This window comes from Onychostruthus taczanowskii, unplaced genomic scaffold (genome assembly GCF_017590055.1).
Source record: "Onychostruthus taczanowskii isolate IOZ18803 unplaced genomic scaffold, ASM1759005v1 scaffold6, whole genome shotgun sequence".
In the NCBI taxonomy this organism is placed as follows: Eukaryota; Metazoa; Chordata; class Aves; order Passeriformes; family Passeridae; genus Onychostruthus; species Onychostruthus taczanowskii.
In genome coordinates this window covers 10,905,284-10,922,765 of record NW_024503679.1, presented here as the reverse complement: position 1 = coordinate 10,922,765, position 17,482 = coordinate 10,905,284, and the positions used below count along the sequence as shown (strand labels likewise).

At 53.7% G+C, this 17,482-nt stretch overlaps 2 protein-coding genes across 3 annotated transcripts in view; one reads left to right on the top strand and one right to left on the bottom strand.

Moving 5' to 3' along the window:
* Positions 1 to 5,988, top strand: part of FANCI (FA complementation group I) — a 23,458-nt gene extending 17,470 nt beyond the window's left edge. The window contains exons 27-37 of the mRNA XM_041418648.1: positions 56 to 107; positions 660 to 787; positions 912 to 980; positions 1,106 to 1,193; positions 1,497 to 1,681; positions 2,300 to 2,356; positions 2,440 to 2,499; positions 3,207 to 3,293; positions 4,358 to 4,453; positions 4,976 to 5,101; positions 5,858 to 5,988. Coding sequence (XP_041274582.1) covers positions 56 to 107; positions 660 to 787; positions 912 to 980; positions 1,106 to 1,193; positions 1,497 to 1,681; positions 2,300 to 2,356; positions 2,440 to 2,499; positions 3,207 to 3,293; positions 4,358 to 4,453; positions 4,976 to 5,101; positions 5,858 to 5,923 — 1,014 coding nt within the window. The 3' untranslated portion in view covers positions 5,924 to 5,988. The remainder of the gene's footprint in view (positions 1 to 55; positions 108 to 659; positions 788 to 911; positions 981 to 1,105; positions 1,194 to 1,496; positions 1,682 to 2,299; positions 2,357 to 2,439; positions 2,500 to 3,206; positions 3,294 to 4,357; positions 4,454 to 4,975; positions 5,102 to 5,857) is intronic.
* On the bottom strand, positions 5,305 to 17,482 carry POLG (DNA polymerase gamma, catalytic subunit). Of its 2 annotated transcripts, none has more exons than XM_041418649.1 (23): positions 17,415 to 17,482; positions 16,168 to 16,791; positions 15,300 to 15,495; positions 14,737 to 14,904; positions 14,351 to 14,497; positions 14,075 to 14,154; positions 13,080 to 13,262; positions 12,802 to 12,965; positions 12,475 to 12,598; positions 12,181 to 12,405; positions 11,913 to 12,033; positions 11,658 to 11,729; positions 11,425 to 11,544; positions 11,085 to 11,245; positions 10,929 to 10,982; positions 10,723 to 10,840; positions 10,163 to 10,298; positions 9,823 to 10,069; positions 9,618 to 9,740; positions 9,144 to 9,315; positions 8,678 to 8,886; positions 7,449 to 7,606; positions 5,305 to 6,352 (listed from the first exon to the last, which is right to left on the bottom strand). In XM_041418649.1, exons 2-23 carry the CDS (start codon positions 16,746 to 16,748, stop codon positions 6,291 to 6,293), a joined length of 3,621 nt encoding a protein of 1,206 aa, XP_041274583.1. In that variant the 5' UTR covers positions 16,749 to 16,791; positions 17,415 to 17,482; the 3' UTR covers positions 5,305 to 6,290. The 2 variants fall into 2 exon arrangements, with proteins under 2 accessions (XP_041274583.1, XP_041274584.1); XM_041418650.1 differs by having other exon boundaries at positions 11,664 to 11,729.

The following is a 17,482-nucleotide window of genomic DNA, read 5'->3' as shown; positions in this document are numbered from 1 at the left end:
TTTTGTGGTTTGAATTCTGTTTCAAAGTCATGGTACGTTTTCTCCTCTTAAATAGTTCCTTCAGTTCCTGACTTGGACAGTCAAAGTTTGCAAAGAAAATGCTCTTGGTAAGTAAGCTTTGAGGAGCATGTTTAGATGTGATGTGTCAGGTCTGACATTAGACCCTTACTTGCTCTGTCCTGGTTTTACCTCTTTGTCAAGATACATTCAGGTCCCATTCTGTGGCAGATTGCCACAACATTGTGATAGAAGTACAAATTTTAGAGAGGGAGCTCCATCTCTAAAACTATTAGCATTTCTGAAGGGAAGGAAGCCACTCACATACTTGACTTTTCTCCCTTGTTATTTAGGCTCAAATCAGGATTTATACTCTGGAAAGACAGTACTCTTGCCAGGGTTTGTATTGCGCTTCCTCAGTGCTTTTGGTCACCATTTTCCTATGACCCAATAGCTCCAGTGGGCCATAGCTCCCCTTGCACTATTTCAAAGGATGCCTGATGTTTTAAACACTGCTTTTGTAGCTGGGGTATTTTGATAGGATTTTCACCTACTGCTGAATCCATACTGCATCTGAGACTTCAGCTCACTGGATGTCTGATGTTCCTAAGTAGCTAGGCAAGCTCTGCACCTGGCACTGTGTCACTTTCTCTTCCCCACAGAGGATATTTCTTGCTGCAAGGGCTTGCTGTCTCTGCTCTTCAGTGTCCATGTTCTCTACAAGAGCCCTGTTGGTCTCCTGCGGGAGCTTGCACAAGACATCCACGCCTGCCTGGGAGATATAGATCAGGTATGATGCAGGAGCAGCTGAGCTCTTCCTCACATAGTGCTGTCAGAATTGAGTGCATCTCTAGTGCAAACTGTGTGACAGCAGTTCAAGTCTTACCAGAATTAGTTTTCTCTCCTCTGCCCAGGACATAGAAGTGGAGGGTCGGTGCCATTTTGCCGTGGTGAATGCCAAGACTGCAGCCCCCACTGTCTGTGTGAGTCAGAACAGCATGTGTGTGACACCTGCCGTGTCCAGGGCTACTGTGCTTGGAGCAGCTTGCAGGTTCCCGTTGTGCCAAACTCCTCCAAAAACCTGTTTTGTTATTGGTTTCTGTCTCAGCTGCTGGTTCTGGGTCAGGTGGATAAGGTCCTTGAAGAGGTGGATTGGCTTATCAAGAAACTCACCAGTCTGGGGTCAGACACATCAGGTAATGAAAGTGGTCCAGTTCTTACTGTTACAGCTTTGTCAAAAACAGGTGAAGACAGAGCAAAAAGATATTTGAGGATTTTGAGATAGCATCATCTGAGGTGAGGTTAAACTCTCCCTTGAGCTGGTTCCACATGAACAAAGTAAGATAAGGGTGTTGTCATAAAATCTCTCCAGTGGTTGTTTTCCCCTTACCCCACTGGGGCTTTATGCATCAGACACAAGGATGGTCTTTTGTGCCTCCCACCTACACAACTGGATTCATTAGGCATATATTCACCAGATATTCATCTCTTTCTTCTAGAAGACCCCTCTCAGGCATCAAACCAAACTCAGGCTTTGGAGAAAGGTGTAATTCTGCAGCTGGGAACTCTTGTGACAGTCTATCATGAGCTGGTGCAGACTGCACTCCCAGCTGGGAGCTGTGTGGACACACTGCTGAGAAGCCTCAGCAAGACATACGCAATTCTCACCTCCCTCATCAAACACGTGAGTGTGCTCTGCTGACAGTGGGCTGCCTCTGAGCTAAAAACCTTCTCCCCATCTGCTGCAGCAAGCTCACAGTGACCCCTGGCAGCAGCAATGCTCAGGACTGGGCTGTTGATCTCTTGAAGGAGTTGAGCCCTTGTTCTGCTGGCTTTCCATGCCCTCAATATTGTGAGTTTTCTGAGCAGTGATAGTTGTACCAGTGGAGATAAAAGGAAAGCTTCTCTCCAGCTTTGCATGGCTTGGAGTTGCTGTTTCCAGTGTGTGCTGTGTGTTCCTCTACACAACTGTGTGCACATTGGAGGGCACTCAAAGTGTTCTCACAGTGCTCACCAGCCCTGCCCTTGCCACTCATTCCCATTCCCTGTAGCAGGACCTAGGGGAACTGAGCCATGAAACTCCACAAGCCTGTGGGCCTCCTTTGAACAAGGTGGTGACTGCCCCAGAGCTCTCCTCACAGCTCTGGAATGCAGACATGGCATTTGGGATATAACAAGCCACTGGGGATAATATCTGCAAATCCTGCCCTCCCCACTGTGCCGTTGTGTGAGCTGCTTTGAGCTCCAGCTGGACACGGGATGGGAAGAGCACACCTAGAAGAAACTCCTGTTTTCCTTGCAGTATATCCAGGCTTGCCGCAGCAGCTCAAATACCATCCCAGGAAGGCTGGAAAAGCTGGTAAGTGTGAGCAAATTTCTGGGGAAATGGCTCATTGCCTTGAGTTAGGAGTAACACCAGCCTCTCTGTCTGCTCCTTTACAGGTGAAGCTCTCAGGCTCCCATCTGACCCCACAGTGTTACTCATTCATTACTTACGTGCAGGTAAGGCCTAAATTAACTGGCAGAATCACAGCCAGTCTATCTGATGCTGAGTGGTGTATCAGCTTCAGTACACAGGCACCCTTGGGGATTATTAATCTTCTTGACATGACCTGAGTTTCTTACAGTTCAAGCTTTACTTTGTCAAATATAGCATAAGACATTTCAGCACCATTGGGACTGAACATGCTGATTTCTGCTTGAGCAGGGAAGGAGCTGGGTTTTAGCTAGGTTTTTTTCCCCTCTGTTCATGTGGGGTTTTTTGGATGAGATTAATACTGCTGTTAACCACAATGGCAAATAAAGGTCAACAACACTGCAGTCATCACAGTGTGAAGTAATGTGGGTGCCAGAGACTGCAGTGCTGGAGCTGGGATTTATCTGCCTGGAGAGGAACTGGGTACTTGTGTGGGGACCACAGGAATTTTACAACATATTGGGGAAGGTGTCGTGGTGTGCAGAGCTATCACTGCTGGAGATTTCTCATACATGCATATTTCTGAATGTATAAATTACGAAATTAGTTTCTTTCTTGGGTTGTTTTTTTTTTTTTGAGATCACACCTAATTCTACCCTTATATTGCTACCTTTCTGTAATCTAGCTGGTAATGCTGTTAGCTGGCTAGAGCAAGGACTTCTCTGGCCTTTCTTGGCTGGCCTTTCTTCCCTGCTTACCCTCTAATGACACATCTTTTGGCATTCTCCTTCAGAACATCCACAGTGAGAGCTTAAGCTTTGTAGAAGAGAAGAAAAAGAAGAAGAAAGAGGATGAAGCTGCAGCAGTCTCCACAGTAATGGTAAGACTGACTTACTCCATGAGAATATGAGCTGTAGTTGCAGGATCATATACCTCAAGGTTTGTGGTACCTGGTGGCTTCTTACAGATCACCAGACAATTTGTCATTTGGGCCTTTAAGTAAAAATGAAATTTAATATACTGTAATTTCAGAAAAAAGTCTAAAAAAGCAAAACCAAACAAAATACATCAAAAAACAAACAAACAAAAAAAAAAAAAACACAACAAAAAAGCCGTATTCACTAAATGCAGCTTAAAATCTCATGGACATGAAAAAACAGTCAATCTGGATAGTCTGCCTTGTCTGGTGTTTTTACCATTTGGGGTAAGCTATGAAATTAGAGATATGGGCTAATTTATTGGAACCAATGTTGCATCCTCTTTAAGTGTTTCTTAATTTTATCAGTACATTTAAAGATGAAGGAAGGCATGGATTCCACTAAGTAAAGCAGTTGAAAATGACTGGATTATTTGTTTGTTGGGAGCAAGTGAACAGGCTGGCAGGTTCCTGGTCCTTGATGTCTTTTGTTTGTGCTCCCAGACAGCATTTCCTCCGTCTCGTCAGCTGTCCCAGACATTCCTGTGATGTTAAGAGTTTAAAAAAGCAACAAGTATGATCTTCCTAGCTTTTCCCTGAGTGTATGGAAATGGGCTGAAATGCTGCATGTCCTTCACCACTCTGTCACCATGGGAAAGAACACCAGTGGTGGTGAATAAGCAGGACAACAATGTGGTGAAACGTCAGGGTGCTCCTTCCTCGGATGGCTCATGCTTGTGATGCCTTGGGAGAGCTGGAGAGAGGAGCTGCTGACAGGGATGTCAGGGCTGTTGGCTGCAGGCAGAGCACAAAACAATACACAGGAGAGCCTCACTGCAGAACCATCCTGGGAGTCAATTTAAAGCTAGTGACAAAGCTGGCAAGGCTTGCTGGGTGGGGCAGGACTGGTACAGAGCAAGGCTGCTGAAGACTCTTTTCTAAACTGGGAATGTTGTGGTCTTCATGTCATGCTACAGTGCCATTGTGCCCTTCCAAATCTGACCCATCTCACTCCTCTCACATTCCAGGCCAAGGTTCTTCGGGACACCAAGCCAATCCCAAACCTAATTTTTGCAATTGAGCAATATGAGAAGTTCCTTATCCATCTCTCCAAGAAGTCAAAGGTAATGTAAAGCAGAGAGATCTTCTGTGACCTGAACCTGGTGAGCAGTGGGATCAATGGCATGGTGGAGGGCTGTTGTTAAAGTCTCTATTAATGCTCAAATTAGGAAGATGTAGGGACATTTCAGCCCTTGCCCATGCTCCTGGCCCAACACTGCCACGTTGACACCAGCCCACATCAGTGCCAACATCAGTCCACATCTGTGGTTCCTGGTGGAGCAGAACCATGAACACCTTGTGCCAGCTTTCCTCACTCTCCCCCAGTCTGTGTCATGAAATGTACCACAACGAGGTCCTACATGAGAGTGAGAGTAGCTGCCAATCACTTGGCTTTTAGGAGAATGTAAAGGTGCCCCTGGACTGCACGGGGGCTTTTTCACCCTCTTTGTGCTTCAATCCTGCATTTTTACTGCGATGGACTCTGTCCCAGCGCTGTGCAAAGGACTAGGCAGGATAGGAAACTAAAACTTAAGATCCTCATGGCTGAATGTCTCCCCTGCCTGGCTTCCCCTTGGTTGCTGCAGGTGAACCTGATGCAGTACATGAAGTTAAGCACCTCCCGGGATTTCCGCATCAACGCCTCCGTGCTGGACAGCGCCCTGCAGGAGCGGAACTCCGAGGATGCTGAGAACGAGCCACACAACGACCAGGTCAGAATGCATTTAGCTGCTTTTACTGACAGGTTTCCTCCTCTTTAGAAGCCAGCTGTATTTGTGAGTTGTGCAGGAATGTGTGAGGTTAGAACAGCTTGTCTTCCCGGGGTTAGCTCTCACTTTAATCCTAAGCTGATAGGAAGGAGTGAACAGCTTCTCTCAGAACACCCCCTGTACCCCAGCCCTCTGCCTCAAGCAGCCTTTATTTTCATGCACCAGCTCTGTGTCTCTGGTCTTGGGGAAGTGAAACTGTTGGCCAGGGCCAGACCTTTGCAGCACGATGCAAAGTGGCTTTGTATGGAAGTTTTTGTAGATAAAGACCTGGCAGGGCAAATTCTGCAAGGCATCATTCTCCTCAGACCCACCTCTACCACATAGTAGTGCTGAAGGCAGTGCAACATGCTGGCTAAGAAAAATAAACAGTTTACTCTGCTGATTGTCCAGGTTTTTATTGGTGCTTCTGTCCATATTTTCCTGAGTGTTTCAACAGGTCAAAACCCAGGACAGAGTCCCTGTCCTGGGCCACTGGTAGCCTCTGGTCTGAGTTCCAGCATGAACTGGGGAGGGGGTGGCCCATGGGGAAAGTCTCAGTGGCTGACAGGAATCCCATATTCAGGTCATTTTGTCAGTGAGAAAAAAAAAAAAGCTAAATCCTGTTCTGCACAGCTGGCTTCTTGCTCTAGGTAAACATTCCTTAGACTACTCACACAAAACAATCACACTCTACTGCTGCTCTCTCCCTCCCCTCTCCAGAGCAACACAGCGGAGCAGACAGATGAGAACCAGGAACCCAAAAAGAAGAGACAGAGAAAAAAATAAACTGGGGTGGCTGCCTCTGCCTCCTCTCACAGTGCCTGTTCCATGGTGGACTCGCCTTGGTCTCGGAGGCTGCAGATATGGAGATGATGGTTTATTGCTTCTCTTGTCAGATACTGCAATACAACACTTATGCCTTCTTCCCTTGTGTCCATGGGAGCGACTCTGGCCCCTGTCTCAGGCTTTACAGCTGGCTGCTGCCATCAGAAGTGCCTCTGCTATTTGAATCTTCCCCAGGAATATCCCTTCTTACAGCAAAATGGAAAGGGAGCAGCTGGGATCAGTCAGTCCCTGCCAAAAGATCTGCTTCTGAAAGGACAGAGAGGCTTTGGCACGTGGTCTGGACAATTGTCCTGGCACTCTGGTGTCGTCATTGCTTCTCCAGCGAACCTTTGGTTATTTCAATTATCTGATATATGTCCAGTGCTTCCCCTGGAAGACAAGGGGACAGTCAGTTCCCTGCAGTACACTCAGACTGTGCAATGCAAGAGAGCGATGGTTGGGATCTGCTTTAGTTCAGAGCATCTAGCACAGAACACCCTAAATTAATTCAAACTTCTGTTTGTTTTGGGTGGTGGTGAGAATGCAGAAACCAGCAGCAGTAGGGAGCTGGTTCCATGAGCTGTTCTGCCTTGGAGTTGAAGCTGCTGTGTGCATCTCCTGAGCAGCGAGAGGCCACAGCTTCCTCTGCCCAGGCTGGCTTTGTTGTTACGTTTTTGCTGACCCTGATTGTGATGCACTTGTTTAATTTGCCTTGTTGTTGGTGAAAAGTGCCCTTTTTGCCTACAGAGCACAAATCCTGTTTCTGAAAGCACCCTTTGCCTGTAAGAGTCCTAATAAAGGTTATTTAAGAGCAGAGCATCTGATGTGTGCAGTGACTGAGAGAACAAATCTGAGGGCAAGTTCTTCCCTTTTCTGGGGAAGAGCTGCTGCACAGTGAGGAGGAGCTGCTTTCCCAGCCACGAGCTAAATGTTTGCTTGCAGCAACTGGAGTGCAGATGGGGATGACTTGAGGCCTTGGGACTGCTGAGGAAGCACCCAGCAACACCAGAGCAGTTCTCTGAACAGAGCTCTGCTTGGCTAAGGGAGAGCAGAGAATGAGGGAAAGGAATGAAAGATGGAAAAGTTTGGGTCTGCAGGACAAAACTGACAAAGCAAGGTTGCTGGGGTGCTTCCTTTCAGAGAATAAATTAAATTTGGTTTGTGTTAAAAGTGCACAGGAGGGCTCCTCCAAGGGGTACAAAGCAAACAAAGTGTGGGAGGACAGAGCCAGGCCTGGCTCATCACTCACAAATATTTGGAAAGCAGCAGTTTGAGGACTGAGGAGGGAGGGGCAGGCTCCAGCACTGTGCCTGCCCTGTAGGTCAGATGATGTGTCAGGAACCAAGGGGCTCATGAGCCTCAGCTGAACAGAGCCCTCGGGGAATGACTACTTAGGCCAAGTGCTCTGCTTAAGCTGGGAAGGCTCACACAGAGATTACAGGGGCAGCTTGCAGGTGGAGAGGAGATTCCAGGGGACACTGCTCACCTTGAGGGATGCCGTACTTCTCCATCCCCATGGGATTTGACGGAGTCACACAGTTCATGGTCACCTCTTTCCTTAAGCACTGGTCAATATCCACTGCACTGAAGAAAGCCACTGACTGTGGCAGATCCTGGAGGCCCAGTTTGTAGGCAAACATGCACCTGGAGAGCAAGAAAGCAGGTGGGACAGTGCTGGACATCACCCTTGGCCTTGTCACACCCAGTTCCAATCAGTCACGTTTACCAAACACTGGCCAGCCACCCTCACAGGGTGATGCACCCACATCACTCAGCAGGTGGGGGACAAGGGGCTCTCCAAGTCCTGGGTAGCAGGAGGGTGAAGAATTGCTCAAGTGAGCATGGAAGGAACAGTAATGGTGCCTCCTTGGAGGTAATGGAGCCTCCTCGAGAAAAGGGAAGAATCTAGCCCCTCACTGCTGGCTAATCCTCCCTGGCAGGCAGAGCAGATGCAGGATTTTCCCAGCAGGAAGCCCTGTGCTTGCAGGAGCCAGCACAAAGGCAGGAACGTCAGGGTGCCAGCCCCGCTGTGGCTGCAGAAAGGCTGTTTGTGTCATTCCTGCCTCCACACAGGAGAAACAGCTCACCTTGGCCAGCTCCTGTGTAACCAAACACCCCACGGTGCTGGGGCAGGAACTTGGCAAAGCTGGCTGGGACAGAGCTGGATGGACAGGAGCCCTTGCAGGTCAGGAGCTTTCTAGGTTGAGCTTAGTTCTGTGTGGGGCAGGGAAGCAGCAGGAACACCCCACGCTGTGGGAGGGGGGACAGCGCTGGTGCTCACAGCAGAGATGAGCCATGCTCCTTGCTGTCCCCTGAAGGCAGCAGGGAATGAGGGATGGGACAGTTTCAGACTCCCAGCTCCTCAACCAAGCCCAAAGGCAGCTGCCATGTGACAGCTGCAGACCTGAAGGGAGCACGAAGCGATGCATTTGCATCCCAGCAGAGCCAGTGACTGTTCCCACCCCTGCAGGGCCAAAAGCTGATGATAAGGAAAAGCTTTTGCCAGCACATTATCCCTGGAAATCAAAGCTGAGGTCCATTTATAGCATGAAGGAACTGCAGCCTCCAGTGCTGCTAACTTGCCCTGAGCAGAAGAAAACTGCTCTGCACCAGCTTGCTGCAGGCAAAACCAACCCCAGCCCCTGGGGCTTGCCTGTCCCACTCTGGAGTCACAGCTGCTCCTCCCCAGGAGACACCAGAGCCATCACAGCTCACCTTGTGAGGAGGTTGGTGATCTGCAGGGCCAGGGCTGCCCGGTAGCGATCCTGGTGCTGGACCAGGTACCGCACCTCGTCGTGGATGCTGATGCAGAAGCGCCCGTTGATGTCAAACTCCTCAAACAGCCACTTCATGGCAACCAGCATGAGGTGCAGGTAGTCAACAGCCGAGCTCTGCACCACCCAGTTCACTCTGCTGGTCACAAACTGGTGAAAGGAAAGAGATGGACAGGAATGGAGCACTGCAGGCAAGGGCACAGTACCCACACAGGACAGCTCCTGGGAGAAATCTGTTAAACTCAGGGAGGCTGGGTTTTCTTGGTGGCATGGAGATAAAGGCACAGTGGGTTTCCTGAATGGCTACAAGAGCCTAGGAGGCCTCCAGCAATCTCAGAGGGGCTGAACATCAGGTACCCATTTCAGAATAGATAAGCAAAGCCAAAATCCCAGAGCTGCATCCTTACCTCCCCCTTGACCATGGCAGGCTCCAGGGCCCTGCTGATGTGACAGCCCAGCACTGGGGTCTGTGGGGAGGGGGATAAGGCAATGCTTTCCAGCTTGTTGAACATCTCGGACTCGGTGCCTCCAGCCCACACTCTTTGCTCCACCACATTCCACTTCTTCTCTCTCCGGGACCTGTGGGGCAGAGGGGAGGTTTGCTGGAAGAGTGGGAGGGGGCTGCAGGTCCCCATTTGAGACCCTTGAACACTCCCTCCTGGTTTGAGGCAGCAGGATGAGACCCTGCTAACTGTTCACTGGGAAAGTGGGCGAGGCTGACAGCCCCCAAATCAAACCTCCTTGGCCCTGGAGGAGCAGGAAGGGCGGACCAAGACTATCCAGCCCCATCTCTCCTCTCTGCCCACTGCCCATCAGGCTGCAGCCCTCTGCCCCTCACATCCTGAAGCCATGCAGGGTCATGCAGGGTCAGACCATCTCACCCTTTCATGGCTTCTCTCTGGAGCCGCTGGACATCCTGGGCCGACACTGATCCATCCTCCGCCCTGTCCACAGCCAGGTCCAGCTTCGTCACCAGCCACTCCCCCTCCTCAGAGAGATGAAACCTGCACGGGACAGCGAGTAACCCATCTCCTCTGGCTAGAACAGCAGTCGCCACCAGGCACACCACGCCCGGGCAGCACGCACCTGCGGATGCCCTTGGTGACGGCGTACATCTGCTGGGCCTTCTCGCGCGCCTGCTGCTGCGTCAGCCGGTGGTTGAACTGCATCAGCAGCCGCTCGGCGAAGGGCTGCCCTGCCCCGTAGATGCGCCCGTAGTTGAAGACCTTGGCGTGCTCCCGGCTGATGCCCACCGTGGCGGCCGTCTTGCTGTGCAGGTCGGTGGCGTTGCTCTTCTTGCCCTGCAGAGTCATCCAGCCGAAGGCCGTGCAGCCTGCGGGAGGGGAGCAGAGGTTGGACCCCCAGCGGGATCGGGATGAGGATCAGGGATCACCCCCTGCTCCCCCGCGGCGCAGCCCCGGCTCACCGTGCATGCCGGCGAACTGCGCCTCGCCCAGCACCGCGGCGATCCACAGCTCCTGGGAATCCACGTCTGCTCCCACCAGGGAGTAGCCAGGTGGCACCTGCACCATGGCTTTCAGCTCACTGCCCACCCGGTCGGCCTGCAGGACACGATGCCCAGGTCTGCACATCCCTCTCCTGCTCCATGGCATAGGAGCAGCCTTCCTCCCACAGCCAGAGTGCTGGCACAGCACTCCCTGTGCCCCTAAGTTTTGTTCTCAATGTCAAAACCAAGTTTAACTCATGTGGAACATCACCCACTTGGTTACTCCAGCAGAGAAGAAAGGGAGCTTGAGAAAAGACAGAAATTGGTACGTTGGTGTTTTCTTCCCCTTTCGCCACATCCTGAAGCTCCAGAGCCCCTGGCGACTCCTTCCTTTCTCCCACATGAAAGCACATCAGCAAGAGGACCCCAGCTCTGGCACTGCTACTCCAAATCCCAGCATCCATATCCAACCCCTATTCCAACCCAAGCACCTCCCATCAGTCCAAAGCACCCCTGCAAGGATTCAAGAGTGGCCATACCCGGGCGTTGCTGGCTGTCAGCCAGGTGGGCTCCACCGCCCGGCGGGTGACAGTGCCTGCGGTCACCACCTGCGGCAGGATGGCCCCGTAATTGTCCTCCTCGTTATAGTCAGGATGCCTGGACAGAGGCAAGGATGAGCATCACCCTGCAAGAGCCCTCCTGGCACGGGGTAAAGGGAACACCAGTCTGGATTTGGGCGCTGTACCTGGTCACCACACGAGGCAGCTCCCCTTTCTTCAGCCACACCACCATCTGGGAACTGAGGGGACACACAGCAGGTGAGATGCTGCATCCACACGAACACCCCTGTCTCAACACAGCCTCCACCCACAGAGGTGTCACCATGAAAGCAGCTGCTCACCTGATCCTCTTGTGAGCATTCCTCCAAAATGAGATCATTTTGTTAATCTCGAGGGCTCTTGTCCCGTGGGTGCGGCCCACAGCAGCCCGCAGAGTGCCATCCTCCATCTGGGGCAGGAAATCCTTGGCAAAAGGGCTCCCCACGTTGTTATCATTCCCATCCTTTGGCAGCAAAAGAGGTGTCAGGGCTCAGCAAGCCACCACTCCACATCAGCAAAGCTCTGTGCATCCCCTGTCCCAGCTAGAGAGATGAATTTCCCACACCCAATCCCACAGGATGAGATCACGTGGGTCCCAGCAGCACTGTGGGGACAGGAAGAGCCCCAGGAGCCCCAGCTTGCCTTGTGAGGCAGCTTGAAGAACCAGCACCCAGGGATGTTGACATCATTGTAGGGACCATTGCCATGGTGGAACGAGGGCTTGCTCTTCTTCTCTGCCCGCCTCAGCTCTTCCATCTCCTCCTGCAACCAGCAAAGTGAGGCAATGCCAGGAACATTTTAAAGCATGGCAGGAGGGGGAAATCAAGGGAAGAGTGACTAATCCACCACCCCATTCCACAGGAAATCCCCCTCACCGGTACCAGGTTCTGGTCTGCTTTGTTCATTTTCTCCTCTGGATCCACCTCAAGCCGGCTCAGCTCTTCCATCTGCAGCAGAGAGAGACCATGGGGGAGCCAGATCAAACACCAATCCTCCAGTAACCCTTATTAAAGGGAATTTCTCACTTGCAGCCCCTGGAGCTGCACACAGGGCTGGTTACTGCATGCACACAGGAGCAAGCACATCCCCACACCTCCCTCCCACCAGGGAACCCTCCATCCCTTCCTCACCTTCTGCCATATCGTGCTGCTGTCCATCACCAGCAGCTCATCCTCTACAGCTGCCTCCAGCCCGGGGGGCTGCTCCTTGCCCTTCTCCAGGCAGTGCTGCCTGTACAGGTTCTCAATCACCCTGGCAGAGGAGAGGACAGAGCTGAGGCACCCACAGTGGAGCCCAAGGCTCTGGGGCAGCACCTGGTCAGAGTGCCAGGGACCCAGGGAGCTCCCAAACACCCCCGTGGGGCAGCTCCCAGCCCAGCACCCCATTACACCCCCTCACCTGTGTGGGCAGGAGGGGCCATCAGTCTCTACAGGGGCTGCTGGCAAATTGTCCTGCCGTCCTGGCACCAGGTATCCCCAGCCATGTTTTTCTGAGTAGTGGAGGGGGAATCCATCCCAGGCCAGGCGCATCAGCTTGGGGGTCACCCTCATCTGCAGGCTGATGAGGCTGGGGCCAGGCACCCAGCCCTCCTCCTCCAGCCGCGGGCACAGCTTGCGGTACCAGCTGGGGAGCAGCAGGGCGGGTCAGAAAGTGCAGGGAAAGCCCTGGGCACACACAGGGTCCCCAACTCACCCCGGGTGGCCCGGCAGGTGCTGGAGTCTCTTGGGTTGCAGCGCGACCGTCTCCTTCAGGCGCTGCAGACAGAGCTGGCTCGCAGAGACTTTCAGCTCCTCTTCCTCACTGGGGGGACCAGGGTCTGGTGGGGCAAGGAGAACTGGCTTGCAAAGGGCCCTCTGTGCCACCTTCTGGGGACAGGGACATCAAAGCAGCCCCCCACCACATGCAGCAGCATGGGACATAGGCCAGCAATGATTCACCCTGCAGCACCAACAAACCTTGTCCACCCCTGGGAAGGCAGCCCTGGAGCATCCCTCACCCCCAGGGATCACCTGTGCTCACCCTCCTGCCACTCCTGGGCTGAATCTTCTGCATTCACTGCTGCTGGGGAGAGCTGGCTTTTCCCATCCTGACCTTTCTTCTTCTTCTTCTTCCCTGGATTCTTCTTTTGCTTAAACTCCTGTATGTCCCATTCCAGATCCCAGAGCCAAGGGTCATCCTTGTACCTGATGACACACCGCTGTCACACCACAGCTTTGCTCCTGTCCCTCACACCCACACACACAGCCCCCCATGCCAGCTGGTGCCTGAGCTCCCTCCTGCAGCCCCAGCTCTGGTACCTGTGCTCGTGCAGCAGCTGGCAGGCATCGTTGGCCAGGTTCATCAGGGACTTCTTCATCTCCTTCTGCAGCTCCTCGTAAATACCCTGAGCATCGTCCAGGTACCTGTTCCAATTCCCATTGACTGGCAGGTAGGACACTCCCATCTCCAGCATCCCTGCAAACGTGACAGGGTGGGGGCACCTGGACCCAAAGCAGCAAGGAATTAGATATCTGCCAGAAGGGACAGGCCCTGGAAGCACCAGACTACTTCTGTTGGAAGCAACAGACCTGAATGTGTCTTCATCTAGAGCTTCCCAGCCTCACACAGCCTTCAATGCTCTTCCCCTAACCCATAAGGATTCCTGGATCTTCTGCCTGCCCTGTGCAACAGCCCCAAAACTGTATCACTCCAGACTGCCTCAGGAAGCCTGCTCATGGTGGGTACCCCATGTGTGGAGACACAAATCTTGACTCCGTGTTTCAGAAGGCTGATTTGATACATTATGATATATATTATATTAAAATTATACACTAGAACTATACTAAAAGAATAGAGAGGAAAGGATTCATCACAAGGCTAGAAAGAACAGGAATGGAATGCAATAACAAAGACTCCTGATTCCCAGAGAGTCCGAGCCAGCTGACTGTGATTGGCCATTAATTAGAAACAACCAACATCCACCAACCAAAGCTGCACCTGCTGCATTCCACAGCAGCAGACAGTTAATGTTTACATTTCTTACCTGAAGCTCCTCAGCTTCTCAGAAGGAAAAATCCTAGCAAAGTATTTTTCATAAAATATCATGGCTACACCTGCTCCCTCACCCACTGTGCTGCTGTTTATTCCTGCTCACCTACATGGGAGGGGTCTGAAGTCCCTCCTGAAAAGAGGTTCAGGACACCCTAAGGACAAGAGGAGCTACATCTCATGGCCAGAGGCACCATGACCCTCCCCACTGCCCACCAAGCCCACACCCCCTGGACAACACCAGCCAGAACCCGGCAGCTCTCACCTCTCCATAAACAGTGGCAGCTGCTCTTGAAACACCTCATGGGTGGCCTGGACATCACGGGCACAGTATGACACCAGGTCCTGGGGACAGCAGCAGGTGAGAGCAGGCAAAGCAGCCACCCCTCTGCCAGCACAGGGCAAGGCATGGGAGCTGCAGGAGCACAGAGCAGGTCACAGCCCCACGCACACCCAGTGCCGCAAGAAAGGGCAGCAAAGTGGAAACTACCCCAGCAGCTACTACCACCCTGCTCCCCTCTCCAGCTCCTGCCTCCTGCACCTGGAAGTTACTCCTGATGTCAGCCATGGTGCCCTTGACAAAGATCTCCCGTGTGTCCTTCTCCAGCGGCTCCCCGCCGACGTAGAGCGCGTGCACGTCCGCCAGGTTGTTGATGCTGCTGACGTGCACCCAGTCCCACGAGGTGACCTGTGACAACAGGGGGGTCACACAGCGTGGCAGGACAGCCAGCTGCAGCCAAGACCAGGAGGAGTAAAGGATGCTGCTGCTCCAGCTTCAACCAAGCCCACCTTATCCGAAAGGTGCTGGGAGAGCTTCACTCAGTGGAGCTGCTCCAAGAGCTCCCACCGTGCCAGCATCCAACAGCCCTGTCACAGCACTGTCCCTGCCACCCACAGCACTGCCAGCAGCCCAGCTCCCGCACTCACCGCTGGCCCCTCTGCCTTGCTGCGTGTTTTCTTCATGTGCTCCTTGACCTGCTGCAGCCCCTTCCTCTTGCCGTGCTTGGCAGCCATCCAGAGGCTGCGCTGGAAGCCCGTCAGCCCCGAGATGGCCATGTGCATGCTCATGGTGTCCAGGAAACGCATCTTGGAGCCCTGGGACACATCACAGGGGGAGAAAAGAGAGGGTTAGGGATGTGCTGGATGAGCTGCGAGTCCTCTGCTTAAACTGCTTTTGCTAAGGGAAACTTTGCCTCCCAAACTCCTCTTCTGAGAGCCAAAAGCATCCCCAGTGCAGGCTGTCAGCTGCTCAAAGGCTCCTGCCACATCCCCAGCTGGAACCCTGCAGCCTCCAGCAGCCCTACAGATTGCAAGAATATCTTCTTCTAAAGGGATCCAGCCTCAACCTGTTCTGCAGGACAAAGTGAGCACAAACCTGGGGTACCTGTGCAGAACAGCATCTGCCAAAATAACCCTCAAGAGCCAACGCAAATGGTTATCTGGGTAAGAAATTGCAGCTGCCAGAACAGAGCAAAGGCTCAGTGGATTACCTGGATAAGATATTGCTCCTTGATGAAGGCCCGGTCGAAAGCTACGTTGTGTCCCACCACCACTCTCTCCGTCCAGTCCTGCTTGCTGGCACAGCTGGCACCTGCTGGGCTCTCCATGGGAATGAGGTCGGCCAGGGTGAGGTGGCTGGACCAGGAGTAACGCTGCTCCAGCAGCCGCCTGCTGCACCATGAGTACCTGCGGGGGACACGGGCCCCTGCGGCTGTCACAGAGCAGCCACAGTGCCCGGGGGGCTGAGCAGGGCCCCACCGGCACAAGGGAGGTGCCAACCCCGGGGAATGCTGTGCTTGCTAAGCGGAACACGCACCCCACATCCCAGAGCCACCCTCTGGGGTGTGGTGGATACCCCGTGTGTGGAGATGCGAATCTTGACCCCATGTTTCAGAGGGCTGGTTTATTATATTATGATATATATTATGTTAAAATGATACATTAAAACTATACTAAAAGAATAGAGAGAAAAGGATCCATCAGAAGGCTAGAAAGAACAGGAATGGAATGCAATAACAAAAACTCCTGACTCTCAGAGTCCGATGCAGCTGCATCTGTGATTGGCCATTAATTAGAAAAAACCAACATGCACAATCACAGCTGCGCCTGTTGCATTCCACAGCAGCAGTTATTGTTGACGTTTCTTTCCTGAGGCTCCTCAGCTTCAGGAGGGAAAAAATCCTAGCAAAGGATTTCCCATAAAATATCATGGTTTCACTGGGGCTTTGCTTTGTCTTCCCTGCAAGCCAGCGGTGGAACGCAGGAAGAAGCTCCGCTCAGGACCATCCCCATCCCCTCAAAACTCATCCCCTCCAGCCCTGCTGTCACCCCAGCGCTGCTGCCAGCACCACATCTCACCAGGCGTGCGGGGACACCGCCACGGCCAGCGTCGGGCAGTGTCCATCAGCCACGCACACCTCCACATCCAGCACCAGCGCCCGCTCCTCGGGGAACTCCACAGGCTCCGCTTGCCCGTGGGGGCCGTAGCGGGTCCAGCCCGGCTCCCAGGCCCAGCGCTGGGGCAGCGGGGGCAGCTGGCAGCGCAGCAGCCCCTCGGCCGCCTCCAGGTAGGGCAAGCTCTGCTTCTGGGCCAGCAGGCGGAAGTGCTCGTCGATGTTGTCGCCGTACATGCGGGGCAGCCGCAGCCGCACGTCGGGCAGCGTCGAGGTCTCCTTGCCCCACAGCTCGTGGCGCTGCAGGTGCCGCACGCTCCGCCGGACCTCCTCCGCCGAGTAGCGCACCTGGGCGCCCCGGAAGATCTGCTCGTGGAGGCTCCTGGAGAGCATCTGGATGTTGAGGGGGTTCACGCGCCGCTGGCTCGCGGCCGGCTCCTGGCCCGGCTCCTCCGGCAGCGGGCGGCTGGCCGAGGAGCTGGAGGGGCACCGCCGGGGCTGGGGGCTGCAGCCCCTCACCGGGCGCATCCAGGGCACGCGCCTCATCCTGCCCGCTGCTCCGGGATGTGCCCCGGCACGGGAGCTGGGGCTGCGGGGGAGAAAAGGAGAGGGTGAGCTCAGCACTGAGCGCCGCCATGCACACACTGTCCTGTGCAGTCACGCACTCCTCTGTTCAGCTGTGCCCCATACAGCCTTCCCCCATAGAGCTGTGCCCCCCATATAGCTGTGCCCCCCATACAGCTGTGCCCCCATACAGCCTTCCCCCATACAGCTGTGCCCCCATACAGCCTTCCCCCATATAGCTGTGGCCCCATATAGCTGTGCCCCCATACAGCTGTGCCCCATACAGCTGTGCCCCATACAGCCTTCCCCCATAGAGCTGTGCCCCCCATATAGCTGTGCCCCCCATACAGCTGTGCCCCACACAGCCTTCCCTCATATACAGCTGTGCCCCCATACAGATATTACCCCATACAGCTGTGCCCCATACAGATGTTCTCCCCATACAGCCGTGCTCCCTTTACAGCTGTGCCCCCATACAGATGTTTTCCCCATACAGATGCTTTCCCCATACAGCGTGCCCGCCATACAAATGTACGCGCATACAGATATCTTCCCCCATACAGAGGTTTTTCCCCATACAGCCGTGCCCCCAGACAGATGTTTCCCCCCATACAGATGTTTTCCCCCCCAAATTCCCCCTGTTCCCACCTGGTTCCGGCAAGCGCCCCCGGGGCCTGGACCGCCGGGCAGATCCAAACCGGGCCGCCCGGGGGAGC

Excerpts from the sequence above, each read along its gene's own strand:
- POLG (XM_041418649.1), bottom strand. The coding sequence starts at position 16,748 with ATGAGGCGCGTGCCCTGGATGCGCCCGGTGAGGGGCTGCAGCCCCCAG. Across the intron at positions 14,498-14,736 it reads GCAAGGCAGAGGGGCCAGCG|GTCACCTCGTGGGACTGGGT; the intron begins GTGAGTGCGGGA and ends CTGTTGTCACAG. Across the intron at positions 12,406-12,474 it reads CACCTGCCGGGCCACCCGGG|CTGGTACCGCAAGCTGTGCC; the intron begins GTGAGTTGGGGA and ends GCTGCTCCCCAG.